The sequence below is a fragment of the Eretmochelys imbricata genome, chromosome 1 (assembly GCF_965152235.1).
Source record: "Eretmochelys imbricata isolate rEreImb1 chromosome 1, rEreImb1.hap1, whole genome shotgun sequence".
Lineage (NCBI taxonomy): Eukaryota > Metazoa > Chordata > Testudines > Cheloniidae > Eretmochelys > Eretmochelys imbricata.
This window is the reverse complement of record NC_135572.1, coordinates 234,793,658-234,808,020: the sequence shown is the minus strand read 5'-3', so window position 1 is coordinate 234,808,020 and position 14,363 is coordinate 234,793,658. Positions and strand designations below refer to the sequence as shown.

The window sequence follows — 14,363 nt, the reverse complement described above, 5'->3', positions numbered from 1 at the left end:
TTTGTTCTGTTTGCATACTATAAATGTGATAAAGTCATGATCGCTTGTACCTAAGTTACCATTAATTTTTAGTTTTGTGGTCTGTTAGTCTTTATCCGTGAAGATGAGAATAGCTCCACTGACTTCATCTGCTACATTTACATTACATTTACAGCACCTGAAGATTTGGACCATTAATCTGATTAAATTGAGACAACTTCACGTTTTTATTTATTTATTTATTCCTAAGAGAACAAAAGCAAAGGACATGTATTCTCAAGTTTATTTACACTGTTCAGGGGCCTCTATTGCCTCCTACGTCCTGCGCACTACTGAGGAAACCATCAGTGTACAACAAACCATAAGGAGAAAAAAAAATGTGACAAATCTAAAACCACTGCTACATCTTTTACTGTTGCTTCTACCGTTTGTGTTAACTAGGGGCGAAATCCTGGCCCCACAAATGTCAGTGACAATAACTCATTGACTGCAAAGGGGCCAGGGGGTCAGCCCAAGAATTTCTAACTACGTGCAAGTAGATTGGGATATCCACAGGGCTGCTTTTGATATTGGATGCAGAACTGATTGGTTATTCTATGTTAACCTAGATAAAATGACACAGAGAGAAAAAAGATGTTTCTCTGACTAATTTCTTAATAAGGATAATTGTACATAACCTTCAAAAAAATACAAAGAAAGATTCCCTGTATAGAACCTTTTCTTTGGCCAGCTGGAGTAATTTGCCAGATTTATAATGCTATCTGCAGTCATATCATTGAAAGTCACCGACCTTGTAGGATTTAGTGGTCTTCATACTGGGAGAAATATATAAAGTGACAGTAATGATTACAAATAAGGTCGGGAATGATGAGGAAGAGAGAATGAAAACATCTGATTGTATAAAACATTTATGCTTTGGTGTGGGGGAAGGCTGAATTGTAAAAAAAAAAAATCATTGTCTCTTTTGTTGTCACTTAAACAATCAGACGTACAATGATGAAATTAGCATGGTGGGGAAAGAAAGAAAGAAAGTATTCTGTCAAAAGAACATTTTGACAGTGCAGCTATATAATCAGCAGAACTATTATGCTTTATTTCTGTGGTTTGATGGTTTATTATCTGAGGAGGTTAACAGGCAGCATCCATTCCACCATCTATAGTAAAGTACAATGTGGCTTCCAGCCACCTAAGCTTACTTCATATTTAGGAGCAACACTTGGTCGTCTGTAGAAGCGGAGAGAAGTGTTTACATTTTCTAGTTTATTTAGGAGATTAAAAAACAACACAATTTACCAGTTTTTTTTGTGTCACAAGTTAGCACCAATAAATAGGTAAACCTAAAAGTAATCTTTATTTGTATATAGTGTTGGGACACTGGGGCATGGCCACTAGGTAACTTGAGGGGATGGAAGACCACGAGTGTCGAATCCCCCTCGCACTAGGCCCAAGTGTCCTTGGGCCCCCCCCAGCCTGAAGGCACTCGCAGCAGCTATGCGTACTAGGCCCAAGTGTCCTTGGCCCCCCCACCTGGAGGCACTTGCAGCAGTTATGCTGAGGATCTGCAACAATATGTTGCAGAGTCAGACTGCCTGAAACTAAACAAGGCCAAACAGGGCAAATATAAAAAAACGATGCTAAATAAAGCAGCTTTATATATAGTTTAACAAATAATACAAAAAAAAAAAAACTAGCTGGTAACTGAATTGGCTGGCTATATGAATACTTAGGGCAGCTTGCTATTAAATAAGTATGCTAAAAAAAAAAAAAAATGTATAAAAGCCTGTGTAACTTCCTGCTCTGTGTACAGGATTTGAGATTCTATTCTCCCTGTACCTTGTTTGCAGCTGCAAATAAACTTTTCTGCTTCTCCACCCCGTTGTAATTATTGGGTGACGCACACCGGGTAACAAACCTCTGCTGTTGTTTTGCCTCTCGGCACTGGGTGCCGGCAACAACAGAGTGCAATGCAAGATGATTTACTTGTGGATTGGTACTGCTCTGAGCAGGGGTTTGGACTAGATGACCTCCTGAGGTCCCTTCCAACCCTGATATTCTAGGAGAATTTCCCCTCCTAACCTGGCTAATAGCTTTATAGAGAAGACGGTATCCATATCAGAGGGTAACAGGGCTGTGACTGATTATAGAAAGGGTTCTCCATGTAAACTTGTTGAACACCGGGGTCCAGATTGCAGGGCTGAACTGCTTTAAAGGCCAGAAATTAGAGAAAGGGAGGGGAAAAAAGATATTCGGTCATTTTCTGTAAAAGAAGGTCAGTTACCCTACAGCATATTTGCTAGTGCTTTGTCCTCTCCACTTTTAAATGACCTAAGTGATGAAATTTCCACTATTTCCCCTTCCACAGTCAAAGGTCTCAGGATTTAGAAACACTGTCTGATATTCAGCCTAAATCTTCCATTGTTTCATTTTATCTCATTGCTTTTAGTTCGGCTGTCTTGTACCGCTCTCTCTCCCCGGTGTTTGCACCCCTCAATACGAGTAGATAGATCGTAATCCCTTAGTTATAGTCCTAAATTAACACTCTTCCTTTAATACTACCACATCTATCAGTCTCAGTGATTTCAGCGTCTCTCTGCTGAATCTGCTCAGTTGCATTCAAAATTCAAAAGAACAGAAAAAAAAAAAAACCCAACCTTCACTCAATCTCTTTTCCTCTTCGTCTATTTCTTTCTGATATTTAGTTTCTTGCCCAATTATTCCCACTGCTCATGGGGACAGCAGCACTGCTCTAATTTCTTATAACACAATCCTTTTCCTGTCAATTATTGATCCAGTAGCAGGTGATAGTTCAATGGTGCAAGACTGAAACGTAGAATTCGAGCAGTCTACTTTTTAGAAAGAGACGCCCTTGCCTGGGGAGCTGAGACCCTGAAACTCCAGGTTAATTACTTTGGTTGCCATCCCAACCCCCTTCCAGAAAGGTTTGAGCAATCACTACAAATCTCACATTGACTTAGATCTATCAGTATCCCAGTTTTCTGAGCTATTGAACCTCTAAAAAAATAAAATCTGACAGGTCCCACCTTGTATTTAAACTAGGACACTCTGGTTATCTTTTACACACCTGAGGAAGAGCTCTGAAGCTCAAAAGCTTTTCCCTTCCACCAACAGAAGTTGGTCCATTAAAAAAAAAAATTCTCACCCACCTTGTCCCTCTCTCTAAAATCAGAGTTTGAACTATTACCATTTCTGAACTGAAATGTAAACTTTAGAGACAAACCTAATTTATCTCCTCATGAGACAAAACAAGAGTGGAGGCCAATCTATCACACCAATACACTGATGGGAAACATTCTACACATCCCTCCTCAAAGCCAGAGAATTTTCACTTAGATACTTTCTATTTCCCAGAGTCACCAGTCCAAAACTACTGTTTGCTACTTTCTCTCTGACACTGACCAGCAAACCTGCAGAATTGTAAGACTATATGGCATCTTCCACCTTGGTTTCCTTTCTTCCCCAAGTCAACTGCTTTCAAAGCTATTTTTAATATGAAGCTAAAACACAAAAACTAGAATTCAGGAAATTATTTCTGGATTAGTGGATCCAAGTTACAGACAACTAAGATCTAAATACACATACATTTATTTTCAGGATCTGCGGATCAGTAATTGTAGGGATCAGACTGTCATGTTTAGAGCAACAATAAGAGTCTAGAGATGAGAAAATTGAATAAAGCTAGTAGGATAGCTAGAAGTTAAATATTTACTTCTACTTAGTTTAATTGAAATTATAGATAGAAGCAAAAAGGAAGCGTTCCAGTTCTGTCTCATTCTAAAGAAACTGCACTTCCACAAACTCTGAAGGAGATTCCCAGTTACAAGCACTGCATTACAGGAACAAACTCTCAATGGCTGGTTTAACCAGAGGGCATGGTGCTGGTGTTAACTGCCTGTGGAACATTTTTAGCTTCTAAATTCTCTTTTGTACAGGTATAATCTGCCATTCCAGTGCCACAGGAACAAGGCAGGAATATTCTCAAATAGACAGAGAGCCAACCAAAGTTGTAGGCCGCTAAAGAAAAGATGCACAATTTTGTGCGTGCGCACACACACATTATTTACATTAAACAACAATATCCAACTTATTCTCCCAATAGCATAAAGGCCAAAGGGGACACTATGTTAACTACAAGAAAAAGAAGACCTAACAGTAATTCACCCTAACGACAAGGTCACACAGCACTCCAAACAAGATATATATTCTATGGTAGTACTGTATAATGGACCGTGAAGACACTTTTGGCAAAAATGACACCTGGGAAAAAAAAAGGTAGTCATCAGTGCATAAAAGATTAAATCCCACTTTGTCCCTGAACTTCTGTTCAAAGACTGACAAAGCAAACGCCTGCACTTTGCGTGTAGCAGGAATGAACCTTTCTCCCAAATCATCATTAAGCGAGTCTATGGGTGAAATCCTTGCCACACTGAAGTCAGTGGGAATTTTGCCACTACCTTCAATGGGGCCATGATTTCACTCTATGGATTGGCAGCTAGCTTATTTTCTTAGAAAGACTTCTACATTATGTAGAACCTAACAAACCCACACTAAGCTCCTGAGGTGGGGGAGGAGCAACCTATATTAGAAAAAAGTACCCAAAAATCTAGCTAGAGATTCATTTGCTTAATCTATGTCTCATTAGCCAGGAGTTGGACACACAACTGAAACTCTAGGGACTGAAGGTGCATGTACTCTGCAATGAAAGACCTGTGGCTCACTTGGAATGGGGCTAGGGAAAAGGCGTGGTCCAAAATCACTAGAAACGCTTGAAAAACTCAGGGTACGTCTCTGCAGCAATTAAACACCCATGGCTGGCTTGGCTCAGCTGACTTGGGCTTGCACTGTGGGGCGAAAAACTGCTGTGTGGACGTTTGGGCTTGGGCTGGAGCCTAGGGCCTGGGACCCGCCAGGTCTCAGAGCCCATCCAAATGTCTATACAGCAGTTTTGTAGCCCTGCCGATCAAACCCAGAGATCCCAAGTCAGCTGACCGTACCAGCCCTGGGTGTTTAATTGCTGTGCAGATGTACCCCGAGATTTTCAAGAGTGACTAGTGATTTTGGATGCAGGACTTTTCCCTAGCCCCATTCCCAAGTGAGCGGAGCCCCTCTATACACTCTTCTTTCTACTCCTCCACATACTCTGGGAAGTCATTTGGAGAGGAAGCTGTTCTATAGCTCAGCATGCATAATTGACAAAAGCGAAGCCTTGGAGGACATGCAGGACTGAAAAAAGGCAGCTGCATTAGTCAAAACAGTATTAGGCTCAGGAAAGCCTATTGCAATCTGTTGCTCACATAGAGGGATATTTCCATATCTTGCCTCCCAGCCTGATGGGTAAGGGGAGAGAGAGAGAACTTCACTGCTTTGTGCCCCTCTTTCCTCGCACACACTTTGTCTTGTCTGTCTAGACACTATTGCAATGCAAATAATAAATAAGTGAGAAGCTAGAGAGGAATGTGACCAAATATCTGAGAGCTCAGAATGTCCAGTGATGCATGACCAACATGTGAGGGGGAAAGAAACACCTTAGAGATTAGAAGATACTGTCAGTACAGAAATGGTCTTTCTGAAGCGTAGCTTTGGCACTGAGAAAGCTGTTGTGATTGTTGCACGGGAAAATAAGAAGTGTGTTTTAAATGCTTTGGGAAATGGAACCATTACTTCCTGCATAGGATTGAAGAGATTGTGATCAGCATGAGAAAGATGAAAAATCAATACATTTAAGATGCCGACAAACTGTTCTTAGCTCCTGTCTTATGCTAGTATTCTGAAAACAGTAACATCTTGCTTTCATTGATTCAGTCCCTCAGTAATCTGGGTTTCAGCCTCCATAAATTTGCTAAATTGTTGTTCCTATTCTTGTACACATCTGCTAATTTAAGCATTAGCCAAGTGTGGTCAAAGGCCATGTGGTGACCAGTGTATTCACATAGGTGTAATTGACAAAAACATTTGTCCTAGATTTTTACTCTGTTAGAACTGTTCAATAAGCAATTCCTAGTGAGTGTAAATACCAGCATATTTTATCCTCAGAGCAGCAGGGCACACACAGACTACAGCAATGGATTGTCCATTATGAGTAATTCCTTAGCCTTACTGGACTCACTCATACAGGGGTGAATACCTGAAATGGCAAATGGAATGCCTAAAATTGACATAATGTGGGAAATTATGCTATAGAAGTAGGGTAACTGATGCATTAGAGCAGTGAGACTCAGACTGAGGCTCAGGAGCTGCAAGTGGTTCTTTAATGTGTCTCCTGCAGCTCTTTGCAGCACATGATATTAAAACACTGTGTGATTTTATTATTAACCAATCTAAGTTAGTAAAAACATCCTGATTGGTTAATATGTTATTAGCCAATTGTAGAATACTTGGTCAATCATCTCTCTCTCTTTTTACACACACACACACACACTTACTTATATATTTATTTATTTGGGGGTAATATTGATTGATAGTTCAGCTCCTGAACCACTGACGCCTGAGTATCACTGCATTAGAGAGATATGGAGGAAGTGAGATTGGAATAAGTTAATAAACAACTGTATCTCAAATTATATTTGTCCGATCGGGAAATATTTATAATGGGTGACTGAAAATAATATAATATTTCCCCATGTTTATCCCCCTCCCGTTCCTCAGATGTTCTTGTCAACTGCTGGAAATGGCCCACCTCGATTATCACTACAAAAGCTTCCTCTTCCCCCCCCGCCCACAGCTCTCCTGCAGGTAATAGCTCACCTTAAGAGATCACTCTGGTTACAGTGTGTATGGTAACACCCAGTGTTTCATGTTCTCTATGTATATAAATCTCCCCACTGTATTTTCCACTGAATGCATCTGATGAAGTGAGCTGTAGCTCACAAAAGCTTATGCTCAAATAAATTGGTTAGTCTCTAAGGTGCCACAAGTCCTCCTTTTCTTTTTGCGAATACAGACTAACACGGCTAGTACTCTGAAACCTGAATATAAAGTGTGGAATACAAAACTGGGCTGGTAAATGGACTAGATTGAAGATTTTCTGCCCTGAGCATTTTGCTATCATTGACATTAGAGCCTTAATTATGATATTCAAAAGCTCTGATTTGGTTGCATAAATTACATATAGACAGACAAGTTTCTGGCCTCAAAAAAAAACCATTTTCATACCTGCAATTGTTAACTACTTGACACCCCATTGTGTAACTCACTGATTGAGTTCACTGATCTTTCCTCAGGGCATTTTGTTGCTTGAGAAGTGGACTGATGAGATTGTCGGAGAACTCCTATCAGCCACTTCCTTTACTGAAGCCCAACCTCGGCAGCTCTCCCCTGTCCTTCAGTCCTCCAGTGACTCACAAGTGCTGCATTTGCAGTAATTAATAATTCATGACATTTTTCTCCCCCATCAGATGGGGAATTGGGTTTGTATTTACTTCCTTCATAACAAAATTAATCTCTGCCACAGAAGCCAGGTTTAAAATATAAGCAAGCAAATTGGTGGCCCTGTTTTAACATCTAATATAGATAAGAATAATAAGACTAATAAAGGGATTTAGTAGATTCCAGTAAGATGTCATTTCAGTTACATAGCTCAATCCTGCTACACTTTTATATAGTTTATATTAGGAATCCACTTAGCTGTTGCTCTTGTTTTCTTAAATTAATTTTATTTAAATGATTCAAAAATCCTACAAATGTTTTAAACATATAAGGCCACAGAAACTAATAATATACCCATTACCTACACATATTACACATATACACCTAATATTCAACTTAAAAAGCACTAAAAATGATCAAATTTAGTGATAGTGCTTTAACCTCTCATGGCCACACCCAAATTCAATCCAACAGAGAAGATATTTTATTGATCACCACACAATAAAGCTATTTCAGTTACTTTCCTAACTGTGCAGGAATATAGATCCTCAAATGAGTTTTAGATATTCTAATGCTCTCTTCTGTGATGCATTCTGATGTCACAGATAGGAGACTATCAAGTAGCAGAATTTTTATCTTCAGAAATTTATAGGATCAATAAAATGTTAGCAAAATAAAGCATGAAGGTAAATGCAGGAGGAGTTTTTGCAGGTAACTTATGTACAGTGGAAAGCAAGATCATCATGTTTTCTAAGGCTTTGAAATTCCTTTAAGAAAGTCATAGTAAAAAACTCTGGCAATGCAAACAAACAAACAATCTCTCTTTTTCATTTTCAGGTTTTACAATGAGAGTCATTTTGTCTAACTTAACATTCTCCTCTTCCAGGAATGCCAGCAGCTCCTACTCACAGCTATGACTACAACACAACTCGAAGACTCAGCAAAATATTAAGCATTTAGGCAGCACAGCTGTCTGTGAACTGATTCACACACACACACGTGACTAATCCCTTCCCACATTCTAACTATGCAGAAGGGCTAGTGAGTTACTGGGGAGGCAAAAATGCAGAATCTTGCTACTTGTTTCTGTGACTGTGATTTTCAGCCAGTTCTTTGGAACTGCCAGAAGTTACAACTTACACTAGATTCTTCTCCCTACAGCCCCATAGATTGCTTAAAAACCCAAGCCCTCATTGGTTAGTAAGGTGAAGTATTTAAAAAAGAGTTTAAATTAACAACGATATGAAACAAAGAAATTGCCGTCTCTGTTAGATGACATCTGGGCTCAGACTGTCGGATGATACAGTCTGGCAGATGGTGGAGGAAATTTACACAGTGAACAAGGGATTCAGACACACAACTCTTGTGAATTTCATTGGAAATGTGTGTGTCTAAATCCCTTTGGCTTTGAAAATCTCAACCAACCTGTCTCCCAAAACAGCCAATACTTGGTACTTTAAGGGGAGATAGTACAAAGATAGCACTCAAATTCTGGAGGCCCATTAGTATACAATCTGTGGGGCTACATTTCTCTCTATTTCTGAAGATGGAGCACCAACACTGGTAACTTTTATGCCTTCAGGAAGATTAGCTGTTTGGGCAACTAAGTTACATCTAATTGGCAGTGATTCCAGCAGCACTTATTTATTCAAATTTACGCCAACCAAGAGAGCACCGACGTCCAGCTCTGGGCACCCTTGACAAACTCAATACATACAATTAAAGTATTAGTCCTTCTCAGTCCTACCAGAGATGTGGTGCACATTCCACGTGGCAAAGAAGAATTCAAAGGCAAATGGTTTAATACAATCTGGCACTGATGACATACTGCTGCTTCAGGTTTTACTTTGGTCTCGTCCTTGGTGAGTTGCCAAGAAAGCCATGCTACGATTTCCCTTAATACCCTGAGATCACAATTTCCCTACTGTCTTATATAGAAAAATCAGAGAAGTCTGTAAATGTACCAAAATGTAATTCTTTAAAAATCTCTATTGCAGGGAGAAGTGGCAGAGAGATTGTATCATTAATGCAGGGGTTCTCAAACTGGAGGTTGGGACCCCTCAGGGGATCGCAAGGTTATTACACAGGGGGTTGCGAGCTGTCAGCCTCTACTCCAAACCCCACTTTGCCTTCAGCATTTATAATGGTGTTAAATGTATTTAAAAGTGTTTTTAACTTATGGGGGGGGGGGTCGCACTCAGAGGCTTGCTATGTGAAAGGGGTCACCAGTACAAAAGTTTGAGAACCACTGCATTAATGTAAGCCATTATACTTCTTAAACCAAGGGCATGATTCCATTTATACTAAGGCCTCTTTACATCACTCCTGTAGTTAAAAAAGGGGTTTTAATGTAAATGTGTTAAATTTTCACTAAATTATACTGGCTGGTGTAGGACGGAGTGGGAAGTGAGGGTTTGTTTGTTTTTTTCCCTGATCTTGACATAATGGAGTATTGAACAACTGAGAGTCAGAGGGTTCCCCCTTAAACCACTAACGCTCTGTTAAATATGAAAAAAGGTTTGTTCTAAGTTACCCTGATTTCTCTGGTCATGATAGATGGGTCCTATGATTTTGGTTACAGAGATTCTGAAGACTAAAGCCTTAGAAACTTGATACGATGAACTTTTGCCATAAATAAAAAAGAAAAGCTGTTACTCAAGAGTCTAATTCTCTTTCCTGGGATAGAATCATAGAATCGTAGGACTGGAAGGGACCTCGAGAGGTCATCTAGTCTAGTCCCCTCCACTCAAGTATTATCTAGACCAGTGCTACTCAAAGTGGTGGCCCATGGACCGCGCCGGTCCATGAGCCACCGGCTGCTGGTCTGCGCATACATTGGAAAAAAAATTGCCCGTCTCCCACATCAGACAGCTTGAGAAGCACTGATCTAGACCGTCCCTGACAGGTGTTTGTCTAGCCTGCTCTTAAAAATCTCCAATGACAGAGATTCCACAACCTTCCTAGGCAATTTATTCCAGTGCTTAATAGAATCAACATCCTAGATTGAACACCATGAGTAAATCCCCAGGATTAGAGAAATAATTTCTGTCCTGACATGGGCCCTATCAAGAACTTATTGTATGTACACACACAGTAGAAAAGAGTGGAATGGGCCTGTTTTCAAGAGTCAGTAGCTAAGGAGAGTATGCAATTTGGAGGTTGGCAGATTTAAAATGCAGTTTAAAATCTGATTGATGTTGAAAGCCCAATCTTTGTCTAGTTCTCCCTTGCCTTTTCATATCCAAATAAATAGGAGGTACTTTTACAGTCCCAGTGATGAGATGGCAATCAGGGACTGCAGACAGTTGTCTGTCTTTCACAAGATAGTTGACAAAGCTGTGAAGTCAAACTAAAACTAGACCAACCATAAATCAAGATTAAAAGTAACAGATCAATGTTTCACTTCACGAGACAGGCTCAATAACCCCATATAAGAAGCAGTTGAAACCGCCAAGCAACACAAACCTTCATTTCAAACAGGAGCCTACAGGACAATTTTGAAAAGAACTCGTAAGATATGTGAGCCCACAAGACCTTCTAAAGTACTGCAATATCCCCAAGAGGAAACAGCCTATTTCTCAGAGCTTGACAATATTGAAGCATACAATGTACCCTTTGCTCAGTGTGCCAGGCTTCCACACACACAAGTTCTTATTTCCCACATCAACCATTGTGGTAGGCAGTTCACTAAGACTGAATTTGAAATATGGACTTCTACTTATGGAAAAGCCTCACAGATCAGAAATATTTATGATTGCATTTATGCTTGGGGCTTCATTTAGCCTGATATAAACAAGGGGTTATTTGATCTCCTAATCCCTCTAGGAAAGATGAATAATTTAAAAAGCTTTAGGAATTAGAAAATAGCTAAGTATACGTATGTGAATGAAACTGTTCAAGTGGACAAACATTAAAAGTGATTCTTCTTTCCCATTGGGAAGAATAAGAGGTCAAAAGATCCACATTTTGACTAGGCTAAATGAAGCCACAATCTTGTGCTATGCAGGATAGTAATACAGCTGTGGAATTTCAAGGATTCAGGTAAGGGTCATTTATTAAAGCATAGCTTCCCTCCAAGAGCTACAAATCTCCAAAATACCCTATCCTAAGTCTTCAGTGAAGACTACTAGACATCAGTTTAATCAGTAACTGTTGTTCACCTAAGATGTCGAACTTAGGGTCTTTTTTTGTCTAGTAGCTCTATTGATTGAAGACACTTTACCCCTCTTCCCCTATCTTCAAAAATTAGAAAAAAAAGTCCCAAGATGCCCTCTGGCCAAAATTCCCTCTCTCAACAAATAGGTTTCGATGCCTGAGGTTCTGTCTACTAGTTGCTTATACATCACCTCATCGCTCCTTTATAGAAGTTCCTAAGGTTCTGCATAAGTCATTGCCGAGTGTCTAATGGGTACAATATTGGATTGTCCTGGTATGTATGGATGCATCAAACCAGCACTACTTTGGTGGTTGGCTCTCTCTCCTTCTGCAGTATTTAAGCTTTCATTTAAAAAAACAAAAAACAAAAAGAAAGTTTCTACTCCTTATAGTTGCAAAAAGGAACCTTCTGGATGTGAACCAACACTGTGCTGTTTTCCTGAGTCTGCAGACTGACAGACACAATAGCTCCACCAGAAATGTGAACTACGCTCACTCATCTCTTTGGGGTATTAACTCTGAAGATTACTGACACCATTATTGAAATCCATGTTGTTAACTAAGATATTTCACTGTAAGCCAATTTCACATTAACATTTGTTGTGGGCAGAACTTGATTTTTCCCACCCTCAATTTACAGTATCCCTGCAATACTTCAGACAAGCAAGGCACAGCAAAATGCCAATTTCTGTGCTAAATGGGTGAAAAATATTTTCCAGTCTACAATATACAGTAGAACATCAGAGTTACAAACACCTCAGGAATGGTGACTGTTTGTAACTCTGAACAAAACGTTATGGTTGTTCTTTCAAAAGTTTACAACTGAACTTTGACTTAATACAGCTTTGAAACTTTACTATGCAGAAAAAAATGCTGCTTTCCCTTTATTTATTTTTTTGTAGTTTACATTTAACTGTACAGTATTTGCTTTTTTTCTTCTTCTTTTGTCTCTGCTGCTGCCTGATTGTGTACTTCCCAGTTCCAAATGAGCTGTGTGGTTGACTGGTCTCTCTGTAACTCTGGTGTTCATAACTCCGAGTTCTGTTCACTCACCTTCTTTCCCTCTGTACTATCGCCACTAACATAGGATAGCTTTCGGCGGACATAGAAGAGCATATCATCCTGCCGGGGGGCCAATTTCTCCATGAAATAAGTAGAAAACATCCAAGTCCAGAACACAATGCGATCATCTTTGAAACAACCTAAGGGGAATAAAACAGGAGAATTAAGAGTTGTAGAAGACACCCTGTCACATTTGATTTTACTTTATACTATAGACAGCATGAGTTCGAGTGTTGTGGGACCAAGCGTGATCCTACTGAAGGATTAGTTGTATGGCTTAAGGTAACATGTTTAACTCCTGTGTGACACCCATGCCATGTTTATGGCCAGATGTTTAGCTGGTGTAAGTTGGCACAACTCTGATGACAATACAGATAGACAACACTTCACACCAGCTGAGGATCTGGCCCTTAAAGTTTCTCTCTATTTTTCCAGCTGCTCTGGCGGTGTCATTGGAAAAGATAGGGCCAAGGCACCAATCTAGAAGTCATTAGAGAAGCACAGAAGGGAGTTAATTTCAAATGCAGCTACCACCACCATTTGCCAGAGTTTATTACTTCAATCTGTCAGCTTGCAATAGCCTTACCATATGTTGGCAGGGGAGTGTGGTAAGCACTGCAGAAAGTGAATTATTTAATTATCTTTCTTTAGCCAATTCGTATTAATGAGCCCATACCTTGAAGGCACCCTCTAATGCATCCCACATTTGGAAAGATAAAAAACTGATTTGAATTTCTAATGGGAAAGAGACCAACCCTTAAAACCCAATCGACCACAGAGCTTAGTTTTTCATGACAAATCAAGAAGTATAATTAAGTTACATGGGGAATCAACTTTTCCTTGAGTGGGGGATAAGGAGGGTGGGAGATGAAGGGTAGCAAAGTCCTCTTGAATGCAGAAACAAGAACTGTTAATGACATCAGACTGTGAAGTCTCTTGCTCCTACTAGTTCTGATGCCACAAAAGCACGGGAGAAGGAGTCGGGGGCGGGTGGGGGGGGAAAGAAAGCAGCAGCATGAGACTCAGTCTCTCAGATCTCACTGGGAGAAGGACTCACAGCTGAGGCTGACTTACAATTTTGTGAAGCTATTTACATAGTTAAATACAATAAAAGGGCAAAGATACTACAAGAAGCCCCTTTTCAGCCCCACAGGGCCCAGTTGCTATCTGAGTTCTTGCCTAGTCATGTTTCAAAGTAGCAGCCGTGTTAGTCTGTAACTGCAAAAACAACAGGAGGACTTGTGGCACCTTAGAGACTAACAAATTTATTTGAGCATAAGCTTTTGTGAGCTACAGCCCACTTCATTGGATGCATAGAATGGAATATAGAGTAAGAATATATATATACACACACACATACATACACATATATATACACACACACATACATACACATATATATACACACACACATACATACACATATATATACACACACACATACATACACACACACACACACACACACACATATATAGAAAATATGAAAAGGTGGAGTAAGAGGCTAATTAATTAAGATGAGCTATTATCAGCAGGAGAAAAAAAACATTTGTAGTGATAATCAGAAGAGTACCCAGAAGTCACCTACTACCAGGCCCTGCAGACAGGGTGGGGGCAATTCGGCAGCAGGTCTTTCTGTCTCTCTCTTCCTCATCGGCAGCACTTCGTTGGCAGCTCAATTGCTCCGCTTCAGTCTTCTGCGGCAATTTGGCGGCGGGTCCTCCTGTCTCTTCTTTCTTCGGCGGCACGACTTGGGTTTTTCTTTTTTTTCCCCTCTTTGCTGC

General features: G+C 40.0%; 1 protein-coding gene across 2 annotated transcripts in view; it reads right to left on the bottom strand.

Moving 5' to 3' along the window:
• The window catches only part of KIAA0930 (KIAA0930 ortholog), a 134,749-nt gene that overhangs the window by 41,374 nt on the left and 79,012 nt on the right, over nucleotides 1–14,363 (bottom strand). For both annotated transcript variants that reach the window (XM_077825553.1, XM_077825546.1), the window contains one exon: nucleotides 12,571–12,719. In XM_077825553.1, coding sequence (XP_077681679.1) covers nucleotides 12,571–12,719 — 149 coding nt within the window. The remainder of the gene's footprint in view (nucleotides 1–12,570; nucleotides 12,720–14,363) is intronic.